We start from the raw sequence: 25030 nt of genomic DNA, 5'->3' as shown, positions 1-25030 counted from the left end.
CAAGGCGCTCTTGATGTCAGAATTACAACATTCAACTTTGATTTTTCTTTTGGACACCATATCTGACATTTATATTTTTGAAAAGTCTTTTCGTTCCCGATTACAGTGATGTATCACATGATATGATCGAATCTTAGATGCCGAATAAAATTAAGAAAAAGGCGTTTTTTCAAGAGTGCTTTGGAAAAAACAAAATATGTCGTTTAATAAACTAAATTTTCACAGTTCTATTAAATACGCAAACAGAATTTTTATAACTTTGTCTTGTTTTGTTTTGCAAAGAGTAAAAAATCTAGTTTGTTTAAAAACAAATAGTATATGTTTTTTCCAAAGCACTCTTCGCAAAAATGCTTTTTTCTCCATTTTGAACAGACTGTAAGATTTGATCATATCATGTGATACATCATTGCAATCAGAAATAAAAACACTTTTCAAAATACGTAAAGCGAATATGGCTTTCATAAGAAAAACCAAAGTTGAGTGTTGTAACTCTGACATCAAGACCGCCTTGGAAAGTACAATGACAGATTTAGATTCCTCGTAAAAAAGTGCCTGAAGAACGTCCTAGTTAAAAACGTCTAATTCTTTTGGATTTTACTTGAAAAAATTAAAAACAAAAAGTATAAATTTCCGTTTTTTTTTTAATGATTTTTAATGATAATTGTTCAGCATAAAAATGCGCAACTTTGCCCCACCTCGTATCTCTTATAATAACTCAGATCCCCATGATGGAACTCGAAAAACGGACACCCTGTATAAAAAAAAATGCTTTAAAAAAATCTGACATTATTTTTGTGCTTAACTGAACGTCTTTTATCACCTGTACTGTGAAATAACATATTCGCTGTTTCAAAACTATAAAAACGCCAACGTCGCATTTTACAGAATTATTTTTTTAAATAAGATTAATAAAATTGTAAAGATTTATTAATGGTTACATCTCTCATTGAAAGTATAAATTACATTAGCTATTAGTTTTTAAGTTCATTCTAGTCGCTTTACACTTACATTTAGCATTGAAGATACACTACACTACACACTGTATTATGGGCTTAAAATGTTCCACAGTAAACCTAACAGAAGACTAGTAGAATCGTAAGACTCGACAAGCCTTTAAAAACAGATTAAACCTCAGTCAAAATTAGCCAAAAAAAAAAAGAAAAAGTCAGTCTTTTATTTATTCACCAAGTCAGGAAGGCGCACCTAAAAATCCAAAAAACTGAATCTGACCTATTTTCGCCTTAATTCGGAATCTCCAATCCAAAAATAATTCCCTCACTTCCGACAATCATTTTCCTCAAAACCAGCCGATAAACTCGACCTTGCCCCAAAAATAATCAAACCGAGATTTCATAACGAACCAAGTGTGTGTCATGTGTGCAATCCTCACCATTTTGTTGATTCTTTCCCCGAATTTCGTCCATTGCTACCAACAATGGACGACCATCTACGATAAAATCACACAAGAGGAAGAGTTCTCCGGATACAAAACCATGATAAGAAACGATAAAGCATCGTCTTTGAATTTGTTATACAGCGGTGTCACTGTTTTCGTGCCAACGAACGACGCAATTCGAACCTATACTGGGTTTTTTCGCGATGCGGTCGTTCTGTACCATATGGGCACCCAGCCATACACTTTGAAACAACTACGGTTGAATAATACGGTACAAAGCGCCCATGGGGACAACCCACCCCTATGGGTGAGTGTCACCCCTGATGGGTACTACATCAACAACGCCAAAATTTTGGAAAAACGCTCCAACTACATGGCGAAATGCAAAAGAAACGAGAACTTGAATCAGGTGAGCTTGGCCCCAAGTGATTTTCCCTAACTAACTGTGATAGGTACTACATGTGATTGATCGGGTACTCGATCCCATGACACCCATGGCCAACCCATCAGCCTTCGATTTTTTGCAACACTACGACCAGTGGGATTTAGGGCCGTTCAAAATTTTTAACTTCTGGACACGAGTGCAGTACCATGACAAGTCAGAGTGGTACCAGAAGCCAGGCGGTCACACGTTTTTCATCCCAATTGATGATAAAATGGACGATTACCGCCTCCAAAGCATCGATAGTTACGTAATTGACGGGCATGTGGTACCCAACATGGTACTTTTCACACGCCCAACAACCAAAAACTTTATTTTTGAAAGTGCCTCAAATGGGGACTACATTTACATCGTACTGTCAATGACGTCACGAAACGACCGTTTCTACGTCAAAAGTTTCACAGTTCTGGGCGACAGTGACCATAAAAGAGGCGAAGTCTTTGCCGAAATAATCAAAAGTGATATTCCCGTAACCAACGGAGTTGTCCACCTAATTTCCAAACCTTTGGCTGTTTTCGACCGCCAACTCCAGTTCTTCCCCTACTTGCCAGTCATCCACAAAGTCACAATGGACCCGAACTTGGATTTCACGTACAATTTAGCCAAAAACAGGATTAACAAAATCCTGAAACGCGAACGGGGGATGTACACGTACTTCGCCCCCAAAAACCAGGCTTGGGGGAACTACACGGGGTACTCCCGCAGCCAACTTGTCGATATCCTTGCCCGACATTTAATCGTGTCTGAAGTACGCTACACAATCCCTAAACTGGTGGCTTTGGCTAAAAGTGGCAACGGAACTACGTTTCTGGAAACTTTGGGTGGTACCCTCAGACTACAAATCGACCATTTTGATGGGTACTACCATCTCAAATGGGGCACAAAATGGGTCAGAGTCTCCCGGCCTGACTACAGGTGCAGCGATGGGGTTGTCCACGTTGTCGACGATGTTTTCGCCACCCCCAAGTTTGCAAAACCGCCCCAAACACCTAAAAGTGGGTTTTGGAGGACGTTGAAAGACGCGTTCACGTGACCGCCCTTTGATTTGTTGCCAGACATTTGCCCGACTTAGTGCCCGGTCATATTTAGTGGTAAAAGTTTGTTGTTTTATCTACAATTTTCCTAGAAATACAGGGTGATTCAAGTAAGTTGGCCAAAATCGCGCTGAAATGTTTAAACTAATATTATATTCATTTTTGCATAAGTAGGTTTTTATAAAAAACTAAATACCTAAAAAATTGGTTAAACTTGATCGAAAATAATTAAAGTAAAGGCAGTTATAAATCTTAATCTGCGCTGACTTTATTTGAGCTTTCTGTTTGAATCTGATTTGATTTGAATAACTCTGCATCTAATAGTACAGCCTAGCCTTAATTTGGCTCCATTTTATTCGTCTAATAAAACTTAAATCTGGCATAACACAGACAAGTCGTGAATTTATCTAAATAGATAAACTAAAATCTTTTGATGAGATCACCATTTACCGTCATCTTACTTTTATATTCTATCACCTCTAAGAGAAACCTGTGTTTTTTTTAACAATCTTAAATCTGGCGCTGAATATGTACAGGGTGATTCAAAAGAAGCGTACAATCTCTCGGGTGCTGATAAAAGACATTAAAGTGAATTAAAGGTTCCTATGATAAAAAATTGTTTGAGATTTTTTTCACGAGATATAGCTTTTCAAAGTTAAATTTTGAAGGTAATTTTTTGATGCTTCAGATAATATTTTTTTGACTTTGGTTAGCGGAAATGACAACTCTTGGAACATTAAACAAATTCCTGTTGAAAAAATTAACAATGAATGGCTAATGACGTGTAAAACAATTAAAAAACTTGTAAATTCGACATCCTAGGAAACAGTCGATACCGTTGCTAAGGAAAACAAATTAAAAAATATACAGAATGTCCGTTTTTAGAGCTCCACCATGGGCATTTCCGTTATTCTAAAAGATACGAGGTCGGTTAAATTAGGGCAAAGTTGCGCTTTTTTATGCTGAATAACTATCTGAAAGGAAATTTGATCGTCGTTTTTAGTTTTTAAATTATTGGAAAAAATCAAAATTTTGTAATTTTTGTTTTTAATTTTTTTAAGCGAATACCAAAAGAACTGCACGTTTTTAAGTAGGAAATTTAAGTAAGCACTTTTTTACAAAAAATCTAAATCTGCCATTGCCTTTTCCAAGGCGCTCTTGATGACAGAGTTACAACAGTCAAGTTTGGTTTTTCTTTTGGACACCATATTTGACATTTATATTTTTGAAAAGTCTTTTCGTTCCCGATTACAGTGATGTATCACATGATATGATCGAATCGTAGATGCCGATTAAAATTAAGAAAAAGGCGTTTTTTCAAAAGTGCTTTGGAAAAAACAAAATATGCCCTTTAATAAACTAAATTTTCACAGTTCTATTAAATACGCAAACAGAATTTTTATAACTTTGTCTTGTTTTGTTTTGCAAAGAGTAAAAAATCTAGTTTGTTTAAAAACAAATAGTATATGTTTTTTTCCAAAGCACTCTTCGCAAAAATGTTTTTTTCTCCATTTTGATCAGAATGTAAGATTCGATACAAATCGACCATTTTGATGGGTACTACCACCTCAAATGGGGCACAAAATGGGCCAGAGTCTCCCGGCCTGAATACAGGTGCAGCGATGGGGTTGTCCACGTTGTCGACGATGTTTTCGCCGCCCCCAAGTTTGCAAAACCGCCCCAAACGCCCAAAAGTGGGTTTTGGAGGACGTTGAAAGACGCGTTCACGTGACCGCCCTTTGATTTGTTGCCAAACATTTGCCCGATTTAGTGCCCGGTCATATTTCGTGGTAAAAGTTTGTTGATTATTCAGTGTTGTTTTATTTAAAATTTTCCTAGAAATACAGGGTGATTCAAGTAAGTTGTCACGCTGAAAAATCGAATGATTAAATAATATTGTTATGAAATATGAGACTTTACACTTTGTTATTTTTACTGTAACTAGTCTATTTATGTAAGCAAACGTCAAAACCTACAATTAAAAAATGGCCGTTTGATTAACATGTATCAATGTGTGGACACTTATTGTTAACACATAGTTCAACTCTTGTGTAGAAAAAGTTGATACGACAGAGGACGTCCTATAGTTGCTACTAACACGTGCCATAAAAATCTTAGACAGGTTTCGGAACTTGTCATTTATAATAAAACGATAAAATAAAAATGTTATTGCATCCGCTGTAATAATAGAAACGAAGCCCCTTATTAGTGTTATTGTTGTGGTAGGATTATTGCAATTTGTTTCCCTACCTTGGCGTTTGACGTACACGATTTCCCAGTTAATTAAAATTTTATTTGAAAAATTCAACTCGCAATTAATATTTTTTTGCAACGAGAAACCACTTCATTACTTGTAAATTGTTATTATTTATTATTAAAATGTAATAAACAACTAATAAACGCTTCTAAAACATTTCAACTTTGTTAGCTATTTCCTTCGCCTTTCGATCAATTTCCGCCGCTTAATTCCACTTCATTTACCAATAATTTTGTTTATTACCAGCGACCTTCATCTATGTAACGTACCAATTCATCGTTTAGTGTTAAGTCTTCACCTGTGCAATGCACCACAAACAAATCAATAAATTTTTGACGCAAACGATTTGAGACAATTACGTTCATTAAAATGCCATCAGTGACGATAACATCTCGACGATTTGTTGAAAGGTTTCACTCTCTTCTTGAGTCGTTTCTAGATCAAGGAGTGTCGTAAAATTTCGCCCAATTTCTAATTAACTCGCTTTGCGAGTGTTTATTTTATTTTCGGGTTTACTTCAACTATTATTATTGCACCAAAGATCAAAGGTTTTTATGAACTCGACCTTGTTTTGAGATGTAAACAGTTCTGATGAGAAATAAAACACAAAGAGGTTTGAATAATTTTCGCGATAGATTTTTTACAGTTTTTTATGCTACTTAAATGCTATAAATTGACACTAATTGCCCGAATAATAAATTGTTTCAAATTGCTTTATAAAGTAATTGTTGAGGCATTTAACTGTTGGCAACGAAAAAAATACATTTTGAGATAAAGTGGTCGTAAAAATCGTAAAAATAGACCAACAATCAAGGAAATAAAAAAATAGAAAACATAAACTAGTTGTAACCTTGACATAGCTCATAAAAAAACAAAAAAATTGGCAACACTGGCAAGCGGATTATTTTGATATCACTTTCTGCACTGCCTTCCAAAAATTTATTTTTAGTCTTGTCACTCGAAGGTAAAAAAACGCCAACCTTGGTTCATAGAATCGAGTACAGAATTTTATTATAATAAATATAAAAATTTGTAATGATTAATGAATGTTTTCTAAGAAAAATAACTGATGATGTCATGTTTTATGCCGAAACGTCCATAAATGCATCAACTGTTTAAAAAGCCAGCACTACACTAAATAACCATTTCATTATACTTTTAAACTAAACGCAGGTAAGAAATTTTAAACAAACCATACAAGGTGTCTATTTTTCGAGCTCCACCACAGGATCTCAGTTATTATAAGAGATACGAGGTCGGTTAAATTAGAACAAAGTTGTGCATTTTTATATTGAACAATTATCTGCAAAAAAATATTCATGAGTCATTTTTAGTTTTTGAATTATTGGAAAAAAACGGAAATTTGTAATTTTCGTTTTTATTTTTTCAAGCGAAAACCAATAGAACTAGACGTTCTTAACTTGGGCGTTATTCAGGCACTTTTTTACAAGGAATCTAAATCTGTCATTGTCTTTTCCAAGGCGCTCTTGATGTCGGAGTTTTTTCTTATGGACGCCATATTCGCTTTATGTATTTTTGGAAAGTGTTTTTACTCCTAATTCCAACGATGTATCACATGATATGATCGAATATTACAGGCTGGTCAAAATGGTGAAAAAAGCATTTTTGCGAAAAGTACTCTGGAAAAAACATCAAAAATTTTGTTTTTAATCCAACTAGATTTTAAAGGTTTAATTGAATTGAATCTGGAAGGTTCACATTTCTTATTTCAAAACTAAACGACATGATAAACTAGAATTTTATTCTTTGCAAAACAAAACAAGACAAAGAATTGTCAAAATTTAGTTTGTTAAACAACATTTTTGACGTTTTTTCCAAAGCACTCTTGGTAAGAACGCCTTCTTAATTTTAATCAGCATGTAGGAATCAATCATATCATGTAATACATCATTGTAAACAGGAACAAAAAGATTTTTAAAAATGCAAATGACAAATATGGCGCCCATAAGAAAAAACAAAAGTTGAGTGTTGTGACATCAAGAGCGCCTTGAAAAAGGCAATGATAGATTTAGTTTTTTTGTAAAAAAGTGCCTGAAGAATGTCCTACTTAAAAACGTCTAGTTCTTTTGGTTTTCGCTTAAAAAAATAAAAACGAAAATTACAAAATTTTGATTTTTCTCAATTATTCAAAAATTAAAAATGATACATCAAATTTTCTTTCACATAATTGTTCAACACAAGAATGCGCACTTTTGCCCTAATTTAACCGATCTTGTATCTCTTATAATAACTGAGATCCCCATGGTGGAGCTCAAAAAACAGACACTCTGTATAATTAAACTAACACGGCAATTTCATTTTAATTCAAAACCGGACTAAGAAACACGTAAGAATCACCCTGTAGACGAAATATATAACAACAAAAACCAAAATTTCTTGTTTTTAGAATTGGAAATAATATAAGCTTGATTAACCAAAAATATTTCAATTTTTTTTTTTCGAAATGCATCGCTCTCTAGACCGGTGGCCGCCTCGTTGCGACCTTTCCACCCGTGTATCACACTTTGGGCGAGTGATGCGTTTTAAATTTGGCCGTCCGTCGCGACGTCAGCGTCGCTTCCTCGTGCGATAGTTTGATTTTTCAGTGCAACAGTGAGTCGTGCGATGCTTCACGTCTCGTGAAAAATCATGATAACGATACCAAACTACGGTTACAATCCACCTGTGCGTATTTCTTCGCATAGTGATGCCTCCTACATTGAAAAGAAAACCGTAAGTTTTCCACGAGTTCAAAGGTCGAGAAAATTCAAACGAAGGACGGACGGGCTAAATTTAAAACGAAGTGTGCCAGTAAACAGTGTTTGGAATTGGTGATCAGGGGATTGGGATTTGGACCAGAAACAGACTATTGATAGTATGTTATTTGAAGATAAACGGAAAGAATTAATAACACATTGAAAGCGCAATTTATTGTTGTATTATAAAAATGGTTTATTAATTGTTGGACACTCTGTAAATATTTGTCGCGTTGGCGTTGTCGCGTGTTGATCGTAATTCAGGTTAATAAAGGTGAATGAAACTGAAAGTTTGCACCATTCGTAGGCGGTTTCGCTACAATATTTCTTATTTGATTGCTTTTCGTTATTTATTCTTCGTTTTTCAATTTGCTAAAGGGTGCGAGCGCTCGAATCGATCAAAGTGTCTGAAAGCGAGGCATAAATGAGCCATCTGTTAAAGTTTTTATGAAAAATATGTTTCAGTTTGATAGCAGATGGTATTTTATTATGTTGCATGTGTATGAAGATGACAATTAGGTCACTGCTTTATTATTATTCAAAGCAGTAATTACGTTTATCATATTGCACCGTTTTTGTGCGGGGAAAGTGCTCCAACTGTTGGAGAGAAACGAGTGAAATTATTAAACATAAATACAAAGAAGTCGTTGGAAATAAATCGTCCAAAAAAAGTGACAAAGATATGTTTTTGTGTCTAGGTTTCAAATCAGAATTCTGAACTAACATAGTGTTATTCTAAAGAAAAAATTACCACCTAAACATTGGGTTTAGCCTTATAGAAGCCTTATTCGGGATTAAACAAAGCCTAAAACCAATTACAACCTAGTTTCATATTTTAATCCAGGCTGTTATCATGACAAAAGAAAATATTCTTTAATTTAAAACCTATTCGTTTTTAGATTTCATTATACATCTAGGTCCAACCTAATAAACCTAATAAACGAAATTACAAAGCCTAGGCTGATATCATCAAAAATGAAAATAATTTTTAGTCTGAGGACTATTTCATTCCATAATAAATAAATAAGTAAAACCTACTAGAAGTTTAAGCAAAGTTGTAACTATCTTATAAAGCCTAGGTAATGCTAAAACTGATTACACCCTGGCATCATGTTTGATCTAGGCTGATATTATCGCAAATAAAAATACTCTTTAATGTTAAATTTGCTGCTATTTAGGTTTCATAATAAACCTAACAAACGAAATTACAAAGCCTAGACTAAAATCAGCCAATATCCGGCCTCATGTTTAGGTTTAGGCTGAGATCATCACAGTTGACAGAACTCTTTATTTTGAGACATGATATTTAGGTTACATTAAATCCCACCTGACCGAACATTAAGCAAGATTTGATTGACGTATTTGTCTAGGTTTTACATTCAACTTGCGTCTAGGTTTCAAATCAGAATTCTTATTAAGCATCTAATATCTAGTGTTACCCTGGAGAAAAAAATTACCACCTAAACTTTGGGTTCAGTTTTACACAAACCTTATTCAGAATTAAACAATACTAAAACAAATTACAACCTGGTTTTAGATTTTAATCCAGGCTGATATCACAAAAGAAAATACTCTTTAATCTAAAAGTTATTCGTATTTTATTTTTTATTTATTCGTCTAGGTCCAACTTAATAAACGAATTTACAAAGCCTAGACTAAAACCTGACCTCACGTTTTGATCTGGGCTGAGATCATCACAAGTGAAAATATTTTTCAATTTGAGGCCCTATTTCATTCCATAATAAATAAATAAGTCAAACCTAATAAGTTTACGCAAAATTATAAATTTTTTGCAAAGCCTAGGTGATACTAAAACCAATTACGCCCTGGCGTCATGTTTGATCTAGGCTGACATTATCATAAATAAAAATACTCTTCAATCTAAAATTCACTCGTACCTAGTTAGGCTTCATAATAAACTTAATATACAAAATTACAAAAGCCAAAACCTGGCCTCATGTTTTGGTCTAGGCTGAGATCATCACTGCTGAAAAACTTATTTCAAACTCACCATTATTATTTATTCGTCTAGATCCAGCCTAATAAACGAAATTACAAAGCCTAGACTAAAATCTGACGTCACGTTTTGATCTGGGCAGAGATCATCACAAGTGAAAATTCTTTTCAGTCTGAGGCCTATTTCATACCATAATAAATAAATAAGTCAAACCTAATAAGTTTACGCAAAATTATATTTTTTTGCAAAGCCTAGGTAATAATAAACCATTTACGCCCTGGTGTCATGTTTGATCTAGGCTGATATTATCGTAAATAAAAAAATTATTCAATCCAAAATTCACTCGTACCTATTTAGGCTTCATAATAAACCTAATATACAAAATTACAAAAGCCAAAACCTGGCCTCATGTTTTGGTCTAGGCTGAGATCATCATTGTTGAAAAAACTTATTTCAATCTCACCATTATTATTTATTCGTCTAGGTCCAACCTAATAAATGAAATTACAAAACCTAGTCTAAAACCTGACCTCATGTTTTGATCCAGGCTGAGATCATCACAAGTGAAAATACTTTTCAGTCTGAGGCCTATTTCATACCATAATAAATAAATAAATAAGTCAAACCTAATAAGTTTACGCAAAATTATATTTTTTTGCAAAGCCTACGTAGTACTAAATCAATTACGCCCTGGCGTCATGTGTGATCTAGGCTGACATCATCGTAAATAAAAATACTCTTCAATCTAAAATTCACTCGTACCTATTTAGGCTTTATAATAAGTCTAATATACAAAATTACAAAAGCAAAAACCTGACCTCACGTTTTGATCTAACCTGAGATCATCACAAGTGAACATACTTTTCAATCTGAGGCCTATTTCATACCATAATAAATAAATAAGTCAAACCTAATAAGTTTACGCAAAATTATATTTTTTTGCAAAGCCTAGGTAATACTAAACCAATTACGCCCTGGCGTCATGTTTGATCTAGGCTGACATTATCATAAATAAAAATACTCTTCAATCTAAAATTCACTCGTACCTAGTTAGGCTTCATAATAAACTTAATATACAAAATTACAAATGCCAAAACCTGGCCTCATGTTTTGGTCTAGGCTGAGATCATCACTGCTGAAAAAACTTATTTCAAACTCACCATTATTATTTATTCGTCTAGGTCCAGTCTAATAAACGAAATTACAAAGCCTAGACTAAAACCTGACGTCACGTTTTGATCTGGGCTGAGATCATCACAAGAGAAAATACTTTTCAGTCTGAGGCCTATTTCATACCATAATAAATAAATAATTCAAACCTAATAAGTTTTCGCAAAATTATAGATTTTTGCAAAGCCTAGGTAATACTAAACCAATTACGCCCTGGCGTCATGTTTGATCTAAGCAGATATTATCGTAGATAAAAATATTTTTGTACCTTGTATACAAAATTACAAAAGCGAAAACCTGGTCTCATGTTTTGGTCTAGGCTGAGATCATCACTGTTGAAAAAACTTATTTCAAACTCACTATTTAGGTTGCACTAAGTCCTGTTAGGCTGATATTATCGCAAATAAACATACTCTTCGCATTTAGGCTTCATAATAAACCTAATAAACGGAATTATAAAACCTAGACTAAAACCAGCCAAAACATGGCCTTATGTTTTAGTCCAGGCTGAGATCATCAAAGTTGATAAACTTATTTAAAACGTGATATTTAGGTTGCATTAGGTTCTACCTGACAGAAGTTTAAGTAAAATTATGTAGTTCAGAGTTGATTGGCGTATTTGTCTAGGTTTTAAACTAAATCTGGACGAGTTTAAGGCTTGAAATTTTAGGTCTGTTGGTATTATTTCAAAATTTTCGCAATTCAAAATAATAATGCGTGTCAGACCTTTTCAAAATATTTATTTTCTACTTGTGTGTGTGTTCAGCTGGTGATTTACAACGATATTATCAATGTTGAGGTATTCCCAACATTGTTATCGCTGAACCTGATAACAAGTATGAATTAATTAGCAACTTTTATATACAGGCTGTTTGAATTTGAACGCCCCCTTCTAGAGGGGGTTTTATTAAAAAAACTATAACAATTGGTTTTTTTTGTAATCAGAGCGATTTCAAATTTAGGTGGGCATAAGCATAATATTTTATCTAAATAATAAACATATAAATGAATTCGTAGCACAATGTTTCCCAACAAGTGAGACAACCAGTTTAGAAAATGCTAATTTACTATTATATCAAACCTTGCCAAGTTCACCAACGTGATAATTTATTACGCAAATTGATAGAAAAAAATATTACGCGTGCAAGACCCTAACAACAAAATCCAGGAAATGCAAAAGAAACAATTCACAAAATTTGGCCCTGAAACCACAATTATCGCCAGTTTTTTGCCGACCTTGACGAATTTTTTCGCCCAACCTTGACCTTACTCTTCAGGTTTCAGAATTGTATAAACAAATGAAGGACCAAAATCAGGCACCGACACGTTCTGTGAGCAGTGCTGCCAATTTAACATCACTATGTGTGGACATATCGCCCAGTTCTAGCAATTTCTTCGAGGTACTTCTACCAACCAATTTGTACAAATGTTTCAACTCAAATTTTAGGTTTTATACATTGGGAAAATAAAAGTTTGGCAAAAGAAAGTCCCTGATACGTTCATTGATGATGCTTTGGAGAAATTCAAAACACATGAAATGGAAAAAATCAAGGCGAAAATGTTGGGCAATATCGGACGATTGAGAAGTGAAGATAACATTCGAAGAGGATCGAATAGTTCGACTAGTTCGGTTGAAAGTTACGGGCATCCTCATTTGCAAAGATCGCAATCTTCCATGAGTGGACTTACAGTGAAGACTGTTGAAGATAAAGACGAAGATAAGGAAGATGATTCAAAGAGTGTCGATATGGACGACCATAACCGCACCATGGTCTTACAAGTCGATAGAACCGATTTAAGGCTCATAAGCCCAGATCGGAAAGTTATTTTATTGCACAAGCAACATAAAGATATCACCACGTGCATCCAAGGAGTGCAGAAAATGGAACATTTCGGGTTTGTCTGTCGCGAAGGGAAGAACGGACAAACTTTCGTGGGCTATATCTTCAAATGCGAGTCGTCTTCCATTGCCACAGACGCAGTTTCAGGTAAAAATTTAAAAAAATTACTTTTTGGAAAAGCAATTTCCCAAATTTGCGCTTGAGTTCCAAAAAATTACTCATGGATTTTTCACATCAAGTGAACCGAATTAACTGAACTTTGATCTATAAATTGGTGATTTTTTCTATCAAAATACGACCTAATCGTTCAGAATCGCCTAAACACCGATTTTAGGGCCGTTTTCAACAGAATCTTTTGAATTATGTCAGTTACTGACTAAAAAACGAGTTGCCTAGTTTAGATTTTGGAACAATTCAGACCTACATCAACAAAATCTTTTTTCTTAAGTAAGTTTTTGGCTCAAAAACGATAATTTAAACCAAAAACGCCGATTTTCGGGCCCATTTTATTTGAATTAAAATCATTATGTAAGTTTCTAAACAAAAAAAACAGATGAATCATTCAAAATTGCCTGAAATATTTTTGTATTTCAAACACAAAACATCGATTTTCAGGATTACTTAAGAAAAATCTTTTAAATTAAAAAAATGAATCGCTGAGAATTGATTAAAATCGTCGAATTCAGGTCTAAAATAACCTAAATGATTTGTTCTCTCAATTTAAATGAGTTTTTGGCTTCAAGCTATGTCGATTGAAATTGGCTGAAGAATCAAAATTCAGACCTAAAATGAGGAGCTGGGGCCAAAAATTAAGTTCTTTTGTTGAAATATCAAAATTTAGACTTAAAACGCCGATTTTTGGGAATATTTCTTGAATTAATTATGTTCTTGCATAAGGTCGGGACATAAGGCAATCATACAAAGTGTTTTTAAATGATTGTCATCTAGTTAACTTTGAAATTGGTTTACATGTAGAAAAGAATGTGCCACTCTACTCAACTGAATCCTCTGTCAATAAATGTCAAATCTGTCAGTTGTGAAATTCATTTAATTTCTTTAAAAAATTTCGTTAAATTACAAGTAAATTGTTACACTGTGCAAGTTAACACTTTTATTATCGAAGCTTATTTCCGAATTCGAGACTTAATAAATGGAGAATGATAACATTCGGTGTTACATGAGAATCATTTAAAAACACATTGTATAATTTGACTTTCGATCAGTTTTTGCTTCTCAACATTATCAAAATAAAATTCATTAATGTAATAAGTGCTATTAATAAAAATAAGCATTTACTTAGTGGTATAAGGTTTTATTAAAAATTAAAAAAAAATGTTGTGCAATAGCAAATTTTTAATTTTGTATTAGTAATGAAATGTTTTTACTTATAAACATTTAAATTGTGGCTAAATCTTTGTAAACCTATAACACACACGCTGTTTTTGAATTTTGAAATTTCATGAGTTAAGCTTATGAAATGAATAAAGTAAAAAATAAATAAATAACAGTGAAATAAAGTTTTTCAGCTAAAAATTACATGTAGATTTGCAAGATTTCAGTTTCAAGATGAACAATTGTGTGCTTTATTGAAGTATGTTTCAAATAGTTTTTCAGTTTAATATATTTATTTCAGAAATTGTACAAAAAAATCTATTTAAACCTTTAGTGCTTCCATAATAGACTACATGACATAAAATCTATTCTCAAATACTTTTGTTTTTATTTTTTTCACAGACTGTATCACTGCATTTGCCCTTTTATTTCCGCTTAAATTTTAAACTAGAACCAATGAAATAAAAATTGAGACTTCTTTTTTTTTCTGATAAAATCATTGATTATGTAACCAAACTTTATCATAACATTGTCAGGATTATTCGTTCTTTAATTGTTTAACTTTTAAGACTTTGTAACGGTCTGAGTGTAATGTAGTTGTAACCGGGTTCTTGTTCTGATCTTGGTAGAATAAAGCAAAATAAATCGAATAATTTAATCAATTTTCGTATTTTATACTTTAGATTGTTTCTTAGATCTCTTTTACCTATAATGCTGCTGTCATTTATAATAATTTCGAAAACCATTGAAGTCCAAACCAATAAACTAATTTTAAAAACAAATAAAGTTAAAATTTTCATTACTTCAGTAATCATTCTTTTTTCGTTTTTGTTTTCATTTTGTATTATTATTTTTATTATTATCTTTCACATTTTTTCAATAGCATTCAGAACACATATCTACTTTTCTTTGAGTGTTACTTAAAAATTATATTATTTTCTTATTTCTTTTCACATTTACCTATTTCTAGTTTGGTTTTTGTTTGATTTATATTTGAAAATTTATGTTTTGTTTTGATTTGTGGAAGGTTAATTAGAGTAGTATTAGCTGGACTTCGCCTCCTCCCGTTTTTCCTTAAATAAAGGCTTTTACTATTATTATTGTTATTATTATTATTAGACTGTTCAGGCTCTAAGTTAAAAACCTTGAATATAAAAGCTGAAATTTTTTGAAAGTATACCTACCTGGGAAAATTAATTGGTAAACTAATGAAAAAAATTAACAAAGACTACAATAAAAAATAAAATAGAAAAATGTAACTGGCATTAAAACATAAAGCTATTAAGAGCTTCCGAAAAAATACTTTTGAATATTATGCAAGGTGAAAAGGGAAATAAAAGGGAATTTAAAAATTCTTAGGATATTAAAAAATAGAAAATAATGTGAATGTCAGGATTTTTACTACTAAATATTTTGATTTTCCAAATAACTTTCTTTATTTTAAAAAACAAATTCTTACAAATTGTATAAAAAATATCTCAAAAGATGTTTTGGCACACCCTGTACATTATATGTGTGTTTCAAGTAAAAGCCGACAATTGCTAAAACTACTGGGTATTCTGAGTTTTTCTGTTGCATATTTTTCGGAAAAATATTTATAGGCGACTTTGCTGTGATTTTTCAAAAATTGGTCTTTTCTATAACGAAAAGTTGAATAATTCCGAAACGAAAAGAGATAGACCCATAATAGCTTATATAAAGTTACATTATTTTTTTACGTAGAATCCAATTATGCAAAAGATATAGGGTGTTTCGTTTAAAAAAATGTAACTTTGGTTCACCACCCTGTATACAACACCCTGTGTACAATAAAAATATTTTTAGTTTGTGGACTCTAAGTTGATCTATCGGATAGTAAAAACGACCAATTACCTACCCCTGGATCACCCTGTATTTAAAGAATTACATAAAAAAACGCAACTAAAAGCAAATGCTTATTTTTATTAATAATAATAATAATAATAATAATGTTTATTAATGTTTAAAGACTACACTGGTCATAACACAAGTCAATAAGAGGGCTTACCAAGAACATAAATGACATCATCATACATAATATATATATACAAAGTTAATACATAACATCACATTTAAAATCATTAAAATACTCATCATCTGAGTAAAAAGCTTTTTTACAGAGGTATCTTTTTATAACCTTTTTAAATTTATTTGTCTTTAGCTTAGCAATATCATCAGGCAACGCATTAAAAAATTTTATTCCTAGGTTTCCGGTGCCGTTTTCGGAGCTTTTTAAGCGAACACTGTGTAGGCAAATTTTATCTCTGTGACGTGTACTATATTCGTGAATGTTACTATGTGATTTAAAATTCTCTATGTTAGATTTTATATAATTTAAACACTGATAAATATACATACAAGGAACAGTAAGTATATTAAAATTCCTGGAAACATATTTGCAGTCTTCTCTATATTCTAGACCTCCTACTATACGGATAGCTCGACGTTGTAAACTGAAAATTGTAGAAATGGAAGCAGAATGACCCCATACTAATAGTCCATAACTGATGTGACACTGGCATAATGAATAAAATGCAGTTTTTAGAGTTTCAGGAGGAACTTGATCTTTTAAATTGCGAAGTGCAAAAATACCACTACAAAGTAATTTTGCAACCTTTTCTGAATGTGTATTAAACCTCAATGAGGAGTCAAGAAAGATTCCTAAAAATTTTGTAGATCCTTCCACAAAATCTATTTTTTTCTTTAATGAAAAAACCAATGTATTTGTTTTATTTTTGTTTAATGTTAATTTATTGGATTCGAACCAAGACAAAGCCTTTGACTGTGCATCATCTACGATTTTTAACGCTGTAGACAGATTTTCGTTTTTTTCCATTAGAGTTGTGTCATCTGCAAAATGTATACTTTTATTTTCCATATATGAAGAAAAATCATTTATATAAATAATAAAAAGAAGTGGCCCAAGTACAGAGCCTTGGGGCACTCCTAATTCAACACTCTTTTTGCCTGAGTCAATTCCTTTGTGTCTTACAAGCTGTGATCTGTTGCTTAAAAATGATGCTATCATTTTACAACTAATAGGTAGCAAGTTATAAAAATATAATTTTCGTAATAAAATGTGGTGATGAACGCAGTCAAAAGCCTTGGAGAGGTCAAGAAAAGTTCCTATACCATAGATTCCTTCTTCCAAACAATCTGTCATATATTTTACAAATTTGGTAACTGCACTAATTGTATTTCGGCCCTGTCTAAATCCAAATTGACTGTCTGTGAATAGATTATTGACTTCAAAATGATGAACTAATTGCAAGTATAAGACTTTTTCAAGTACTTTGGAAAAAATTGGAAGTAAAGATATTGGTCTATAGTTATTAACAACGTTAACGTCCCCTTGTTTCAAGAGTGGTATTACCACAGCTATTTTTAGGCAGTCTGGAAAAATAGAAGTAGTAATACAAAAATTAATTAAACGAGTTAAAGGAGACACTATAAGATCTTTAATATACTTAATAATACGAGTGTTTAAGTTATATATATCCATAGAGTTACTAGATTTCATGTTATTTATAATATCGCGAACTGTAGCGCAGGAAACCTCAGAGAATGCAAAATTTACTCTAGAATCTAAATCTGAACAATGAAACATCATTATATTTATGGGATCTGTTGCTTTATCTGGTAGTCCCTTTGCCAGTTCTGAAGCAATAGAAGAAAAAAAGTCGTTAAAAGCGTCGCTACTAATGTTGCTATCTTTACTATTCTCGTCAACATGTTTCCTTGACGCACAAGAATTATTTATAATATTCCAAGCTGCTTTGGATTTATTACTAGATTTATCAATATATTTTTTAGAATAGAATATCCGTTTTAATTTAATTTGTTCTCTATATAGTTTACGAAGCTTATTCCTTGCCTCCCTGGAAATATTTGACTGATCAATTTTATGTATGTCATCTAAAATCCGTAATTTATTTTTTAAAAGTTTAATACTATTTTATTTTATTTTATACTATTAATACTACCGCCCAAAAAATAACTAAAAATTCTTCCCTAAATTCTTAGCCATAACCCAAGCCTTCGCCAGTTCGGAATCGCGCCCTCGCCCCGCTATCACATCCTGTGACCATTGCCCGATGGTCTGGTTCCATAAACTTTGCACAGAAATCGAACGAATGTCCGATCGGAAAACCCAAGCTGCGATTTTGCGCCGTCTTGAAGAACTCGACTTGGAAGAACAGAACACAATTTTGGCAAAATTCAAAGGCGCAGAGACGGACTCAGTCCGCGAACAGAACGAATTCCTGATGATGTTACTCAGAGCCCATTGCGAAATGAAACAGGGCCGGCATGTGCACGACACTGCCGAAAATCGATCAGAATTTTTAAACCAATACTTGGGTGGCGGTGGAACGATTTTTATGAAAGCGAAACGTTCCCTTACAAATTCGTTCGAAATGTTGAAACGTAAAGCATCCAAGGATGACTTTGGGGCGAGTTTGCGTGAAATGAACAGGGAAAATTCGCCACATTCGCCCACGATTGAGGTCAGTGATAAGGATTCGGAAGGGATGAGGTCAAGGTCAAGTACCATTGGGTCGCAAAGCGATTTACACTTAATGGTACAAGAAACAAAAAGTTCAGTTTCTCCAGATCGCAGTGTTACCACGCCTGACAGGACACCAAAATCGCCAATGATGGACATGTTGGTTGACGAGAATCTCGGTAATTCACCCATTTAGTGATTTTCGTTTCAGATTTTTGAAAGTTGGTAGTAGCCCTAAATCGGTCACTTCTGAAGATGGGTCCCCGAAGATCGACTCGGGGTCTTGGCGTCAAGCCATTTTCAAAAGGGTGATTACTCCCAGCAAGAATGATAAACCCGTGGAGATGAAGCAGAGGACTAAGGAGGAGTTGAGGGAGTTGTGGAAGAAATCAATCTATCAGGCGATACTTCTGGTGAGGATGGAGAAGGAAAATGCACGACTGAAGGCAGAACAGGAGGAATCGGCCGTGAAGAGGATCAAATTGGAGTATGACGAGATGAAGCCTCCACAGAGGGAGGTGATGGAGGTCTGGGAGATGCTGACGAATAAAGAGGCAAGGATGAAGTGTGATAACCAGATGCTGTTGCAAGCTATTAGGCAAGGTAAGTGTTTTTCGAAGCCCAAGTTTTACTAAAAGGGATATGATTTAATTTTAACCGAGGTTAAAAAATGGCTATAGACCCCGGGCAAAATATTGGAAACTTTTCAGAATTAATTTAAATACAAATTTTTACTTATGATAAACACCGTGCAAATTATTTAGCAAAATATATCACATTCTACAAGATTTATTCGATTTGTTAAATAAAGGTTAAAGTTTAGACTTATTTTTAAGTTTTTCGGGTCTAAATATTAATTATGTTTGACTGTGTTAATTTTTTTGTTCAAGTATGATTAAATTTTTCAGAATTGTAAATAATTTTTTCGGGTTTATTTGCACACTAAATAACTGAACTTATACACAAAATATGTTTTGTTAAAGCCGAAATTTCAATAAATAAAACGATTTAAAAATCTGCAAAACTTCAAAATCACAAAATTTCAGAAACCGTTTCAGAAAACAGTTACATTGACGTAAACACCAAGCGATTAGGCGGTTTTTTATCTTCGTGATCTTCGAAAAAATGTATTTTAATTGAATATTACCGTTCAAAAATTTATTATTTGACTCTTCAGCTTGATCAATTATGATAATCAGCGTTACAAATCAGCATAATCAGCATACAAATTAAAAAAGTAATTAAGACACTACTCTAATTATAATTTCAAATGATTTGAGTTCTAATGTTTCAATATTTTAAGTTTAAACTTTTCACTTCCGATTGAGTTTCAGTTGGAATTCAATTTTTGTTTGGATTTTTCAGAATTTTTAGAATTTTAGGGTTTTCGGTCTAAGTTTGTTCAAGTTTTTAATTCGAATACATTGGGTTTTCAGTTCGCCTGTGTGTGATTTTAGCAATTCCTTTCCGCACCCATTATTAAATTTTGGATCTTAATACAGAATACAAGTCGTAGATAACGAAACTTCAACAGTGTGGTGTCTTTGAAAAATTATATTCAGAGAAAAAGTTTAAATTTTCATAAGCTTAAAAGCACAAAAAAATTAAAAGAACAGTCGAAAACTGGAAAACCTAAAAAAACTCAAACGATAGGTTAGTACACCTGAAAAAGTTGAAAATGTCCTCATTAATCGAGCTGTCTTCTCCAACTTAGCAATAAAAATAGATTTACATTTAGTTCCATCATTTCTTTTAAATAAAACTTACCATGAGATTTTATTTTAACTAATTATGATCGAAAAGTGAATCGCAAATTTTGACCAATACTTAAGCAAACGTCGTCAAGTTATAGCCATAAACAAAAAATTTACACATTTTAAGTAACTACTATTTATCATATTAAAAATAAAGTGTTATGGATTTATGAATATTTTCATTCTTTATTTTAATTACTTAGAGCCGTTTGAGTTTTTTTTTAATACAGATACGCATCATGTAACAAATATACAGGGTGTTAGGAAATGGCTTAGCAATATTTCGTATGTGAATTTGTCATGGTCAGACGAGTTAAAAACCTCATATCATTTTTCAAAAAAAAGCGTACTTTCTTCAGAAATTTTTATTAACCCACCTGTTGAGAGCCACTGTATGGCTTATGGTAGTTTACTAGTAGTCAATTTTTTCATTAAACAAAATAGAGATGCTGGCACATGTGTGTTTTGAGAATTTTTCAAAATGTTGTCTAACATGTTCATTTGTATCCCAGTCCTGGCAAAAAAATCTTTTATTTTTTCGTATAATTTAACAACAAAACACAAATTGAAATAGAAGAATAACGTAGTGGACCAAGAATCTTCTGTTTTGTCAATAATATTAAAATTTACGCTAATTTTTATAATTCTAGTTCAGCGGTTCTCAAAATTTGGGACTTTAATTTCAGAACGATTTTTTGGGAAAACTATGCATTTTTGATTTAAATAAATTTTGCTTAATCGATTTATCTTGCCATTCTCTATTTACCTTTAAGTTTTTGCTAAACCATTCCCTAACACGCTGTATACCTACATTTTTATTTAATATAATATTTTTTATTATGAAATACAATTTCAATAAAACAAATGCATTTTTGTGTGGGCTCATCGGTTTATCCACACGGCATTTTCAAATTCTTCAAGTGTACCTTGAGAAAACGTAAACACTTTAAAATGAGCGACAATCACTCTAAAAAAAATCTTAATAAATATTATTTTACCTTTACCACACATTGCAAATTTCTATTTAAATAAGGAAGGGTTCTAAATCCAAATATTTATATCAGAAATCACTTACCTGATACATTAAAAATAGGTTCAAATAAGATGTTTAAATCAAAACTCAGGGAGATTTTATTAACGAAAGGCTATTACAATCTTCGCAGATAAACTTTGATAAGCGGTTCACTTTCATAAGAACTATTCGTAATAAAAACCATTGTGGTGCAAATGACTAAGTTGTTACCATGACAACTTATAAGTTATAAATAATCATAAAGGTTAATGTCAAGGTACGCTATTTGCACCACAATTTTTTTTATGAAAGTGAACCGTATGTACCTAGACATGCTTTTTTGACGTGTTTTGCTCCATGAGACATTACAGAATAAGTAAACTGAACTATTTAAACTATTAGAAAAAGTATGGTTGTGGTTTGGAGTCGCTTACTTATACTTTGAGTTTTTAGATTTTTTGAGTTTTTAGTTTTTGAGTTCTATTTATTAAGGGCATCACATCTTCTGATCGATTTTCCAGGATATATTTTTTTTTACAATTCTGGAACACTCTAGAACAGACTTAAGTATGTTTTGATTTTTCAGACTTTTAAATTTGTTTCTTTTGACTTTATAATTTTTATTGTCTTTACTTTTTTAATTTTATGATTTTGTTATTTGTCTCTGGTCTATTCGGAAATAAAATTAACTAGGCGCCCTCTGGTGATGACTTTTGAACTATGTCGAAAACAGTAAAGAAATTTTCGTAATTCCACATTTAATTGACATTTAATGAATTGTTAAACAATTTTGCGTGTATAGTGTTAATTACTTACAATAGAAAGAATCACTTTAAAAGTACGTGGTGGTAAATACTAGCGTTAACTTTGGTTCTGTAGTTTTTCGTGGTATAAAGTGCTTATTGTTCGAACTTGAAAGTGGATAAAAAGTGAAAAATATTTAAATTTTGATTAGAAAGTGTTATCAAACAGTTGTCTAATTAAAGATTATAAGTAATAGATCACAGCGAACACAAAGTTTGGCTCAAGAAACCAATAAATTAGTGAAGTGTTATGAATTTTAGGTTAGAATTTTCCACTGAAAAAATCATGAAATGTAAATCTACAAAACTACAATAAAGATTAACAACTGCTGATACATTTAAACGTAAATTATGCCAAAAGGTAGGCTTTTCAATGTCTTTGTAATAATTTTCCAATAAAGAAAGTGAACCAGTCATTCGTTATTCGTGTTTTCCTCGTCATCTCTCATTTGTCAACATAAGTTTCTTGCATCAAAGATACAATAATCATTCCTCATAGGCAATACAATAATTGTGAAGCCCCAAAATTCGTACAACGCTCAAAATATCCGAATAAACATTTTCCCGCCATTTATGGTTACTGTTTTCGACCGAGCTCAGTGGCGCCCCCAACGGTAATTTTACTTCCGAATTTGAGAATTTGTTGTCAACAAATTTTATTGGCTATCAACTGTATCATAGCATAAGTATTTTATTAGACTCAGAATGTTTGAAATAGTTTTTGCGATTCGTTGTTATTTGTTGGTGGAGACAGCCTGTAACAAATTAATAAAAATGTTTCGGGAAAAAATAAACGAAAAATGCCATTTATTAAGTCTTTGCGGAGAATTACAATCATATACTTATTTTGAATTTTGTTAATTTTGTTTGTTTTTTAGTTTTTTAGCTTTAGATTATCTAACTATTATCTAATCCTTTTTGTTAAAAATTAGCAAACAATGACCTGTCTTCTCACGACTTTTTTACCCTCCAAATTTCCGGTATCCGTAATTCATCCCTGCTGTACGTTTTTGTCAAACAATCCGTTTGGTCACATTTATAATAAGAAGTGCATTATTCTTTGAAAAAATATTTTAGAACAGTAAAAACAAGCGAATCTTTACAAATTTCTGTTTTTTGAAGGAGTCCCTCGCGGAAAACGCGGCGAAGTCTGGCAATTCCTCGCCGAGCAATACTGCATGCGTACAGCCCCCATCGACACCTCCAACTTCCCCAACTACAACGTCCCCTACGAGCAACTCCTCAAACAACTAACCTCGCACCAACACGCAATTTTAATCGACTTGGGCCGTACCTTCCCCAACCATTCGTACTTCAGTAGCCCCTTAGGACCTGGCCAACTGGCCCTCTTCAACCTACTCAAAGCCTACTCGTTACTCGACTCCGAAATGGGCTATTGCCAAGGCATGAGTTTCGTCGCTGGAGTTTTACTCCTTCACGTAATTCATTATTTTAATCACATTTACACAATTAATCGGAAAAATTTGTAGATGGAAGAGTCTCAAGCTTTCTTCCTGTTGCGACACTTGATGTTTCGAAGAGGGCTCAGGTTGCAATACTTGCCAGACATGGTGGGGTTACAGGTCAAGTTGTACCAACTGTCCAGGTTACTCCACGACCAACTGCCTGATCTCTACAACCATTTCGATTTCTACGAAGTGGCACCAACTTTGTATGCCGCTCCTTGGTTATTGACTATTTTCGCATCGCAGTTTCCTCTAGGTTTCGTCACACGGGTTTTTGGTAAGTTTTATTGCCAACTCTACAGGGTGCTGCATTTTGGATGTCCGAATAGGGAATCTTCAAAACTAAGAAGTTTAGAAAAAAAAGAGTGACACATTCTATTCGTAAGTAAAATTACCGTTGGGGGCGCCACTGAGCTAGGTCGAAAACAGTAACCATAAATGGCGGGAAAATGTTTATTCGGATATTTTGAGCGTTGTACGAATTTTGGGGCTTCACAATTATTACATTACCTATGCGGAATGATTATTGCATCTTTGAAGCAAGAAACTTATGTTGACAAATGAGAGATGACGAGGAAAACACGAATAACAAATGACTGTTTGGTTCACTTTCTTTATTGGAAAATTATTACAAAGACATTGAAAAGCCTACCTTTTGGCATAATTTACGTTTAAATGTATCAGCAGTTGTTAATCTTAATTGTAGTTTTGTAGATTTATCGCAGCATTTCATGATTTTTTCAGTGGAAAATTCTAACCTAAAATTCAAAACACTTCATTAATTTATTGGTTTCTTGAGCCAAACTTTGTGTTCGCTGTGATCCATTACTTATAATCTTTAATTAGACAACTGTTTGATAACACTTTGTAATCAAAATTTAAATATTTTTCACTTTTTATCCACTTTCAAGTTCCAACAATAAACATATTATACCATGAAAAACTACAGAACCAAAGTCAACGCTAGTATTTACCACCACGTACTTTAAAATATTAAAAAATATTAAAAATATTTTAAAGTAGTTGGCCATGGAAAAAATATTTCACATAAAGGGTGTGAATAATCTAGAAATTCTGTGAAAAAAATGTGAAATTATCAAAATAAGCTGTTAAATTTATTTTCAATTGAACAAATATACGCTTTTAATTGCATAAAAAATGTGCAGAAAATTGAAAACGATGCGTCATTAAATATTTGATGACACTTTTTTATGATTTAGTGAAGTTCAGTGGAGGTGACGTTGATACTGTTGTGTATTTTTTACCGCAGATGGGATTTGATTTTGGT

General features: G+C 32.7%; 2 protein-coding genes and 1 long non-coding RNA gene across 4 annotated transcripts in view; all 3 read left to right on the top strand.

Moving 5' to 3' along the window:
* plx (pollux) overlaps nt 1–25030 on the top strand; it is a 45352-nt gene that overhangs the window by 15624 nt on the left and 4698 nt on the right. The window contains exons 1-7 of one of the 2 annotated variants that reach the window (XM_015981029.2): nt 7706–7862; nt 12290–12412; nt 12460–13000; nt 18227–18866; nt 18919–19310; nt 23399–23715; nt 23767–24019. In XM_015981029.2, coding sequence (XP_015836515.1) covers nt 7779–7862; nt 12290–12412; nt 12460–13000; nt 18227–18866; nt 18919–19310; nt 23399–23715; nt 23767–24019 — 2350 coding nt within the window. In that variant the 5' untranslated portion in view covers nt 7706–7778. Of the gene's footprint in view, nt 1–7705; nt 7863–12289; nt 12413–12459; nt 13001–18226; nt 18867–18918; nt 19311–23398; nt 23716–23766; nt 24020–25030 lie in introns of those variants that run through there. The other variant, XM_015981028.2, reaches the window with a different exon arrangement.
* On the top strand, nt 1286–5287 carry LOC655689 (fasciclin-1). The gene is made up of 2 exons (XM_008196699.3): nt 1286–1805; nt 1849–5287. The coding sequence occupies exons 1-2, from the start codon at nt 1374–1376 to the stop codon at nt 2869–2871; spliced, it is 1455 nt and encodes a 484-aa protein (XP_008194921.1). The 5' UTR covers nt 1286–1373; the 3' UTR covers nt 2872–5287.
* Nucleotides 13007–16922, top strand: LOC135266909 (uncharacterized). Its single transcript, XR_010335115.1, has 2 exons — nt 13007–16569; nt 16623–16922. It is a non-coding gene; the product is annotated as an uncharacterized LOC135266909 (long non-coding RNA).

Source organism: Tribolium castaneum, chromosome 8, assembly GCF_031307605.1.
Source record: "Tribolium castaneum strain GA2 chromosome 8, icTriCast1.1, whole genome shotgun sequence".
NCBI lineage: Eukaryota > Metazoa > Arthropoda > Insecta > Coleoptera > Tenebrionidae > Tribolium > Tribolium castaneum.
This window is presented reverse-complemented; position numbering and strand designations above follow the sequence as displayed.

Coding starts and splice junctions, on each gene's coding strand:
- LOC655689 (XM_008196699.3), top strand. CDS start 1,374: ATGTGTGCAATCCTCACCATTTTGTTGATTCTTTCCCCGAATTTCGTC. Junction 1,806..1,848: donor GAAACGAGAACTTGAATCAG/GTGAGCTTGGCC, acceptor TAACTGTGATAG/GTACTACATGTGATTGATCG.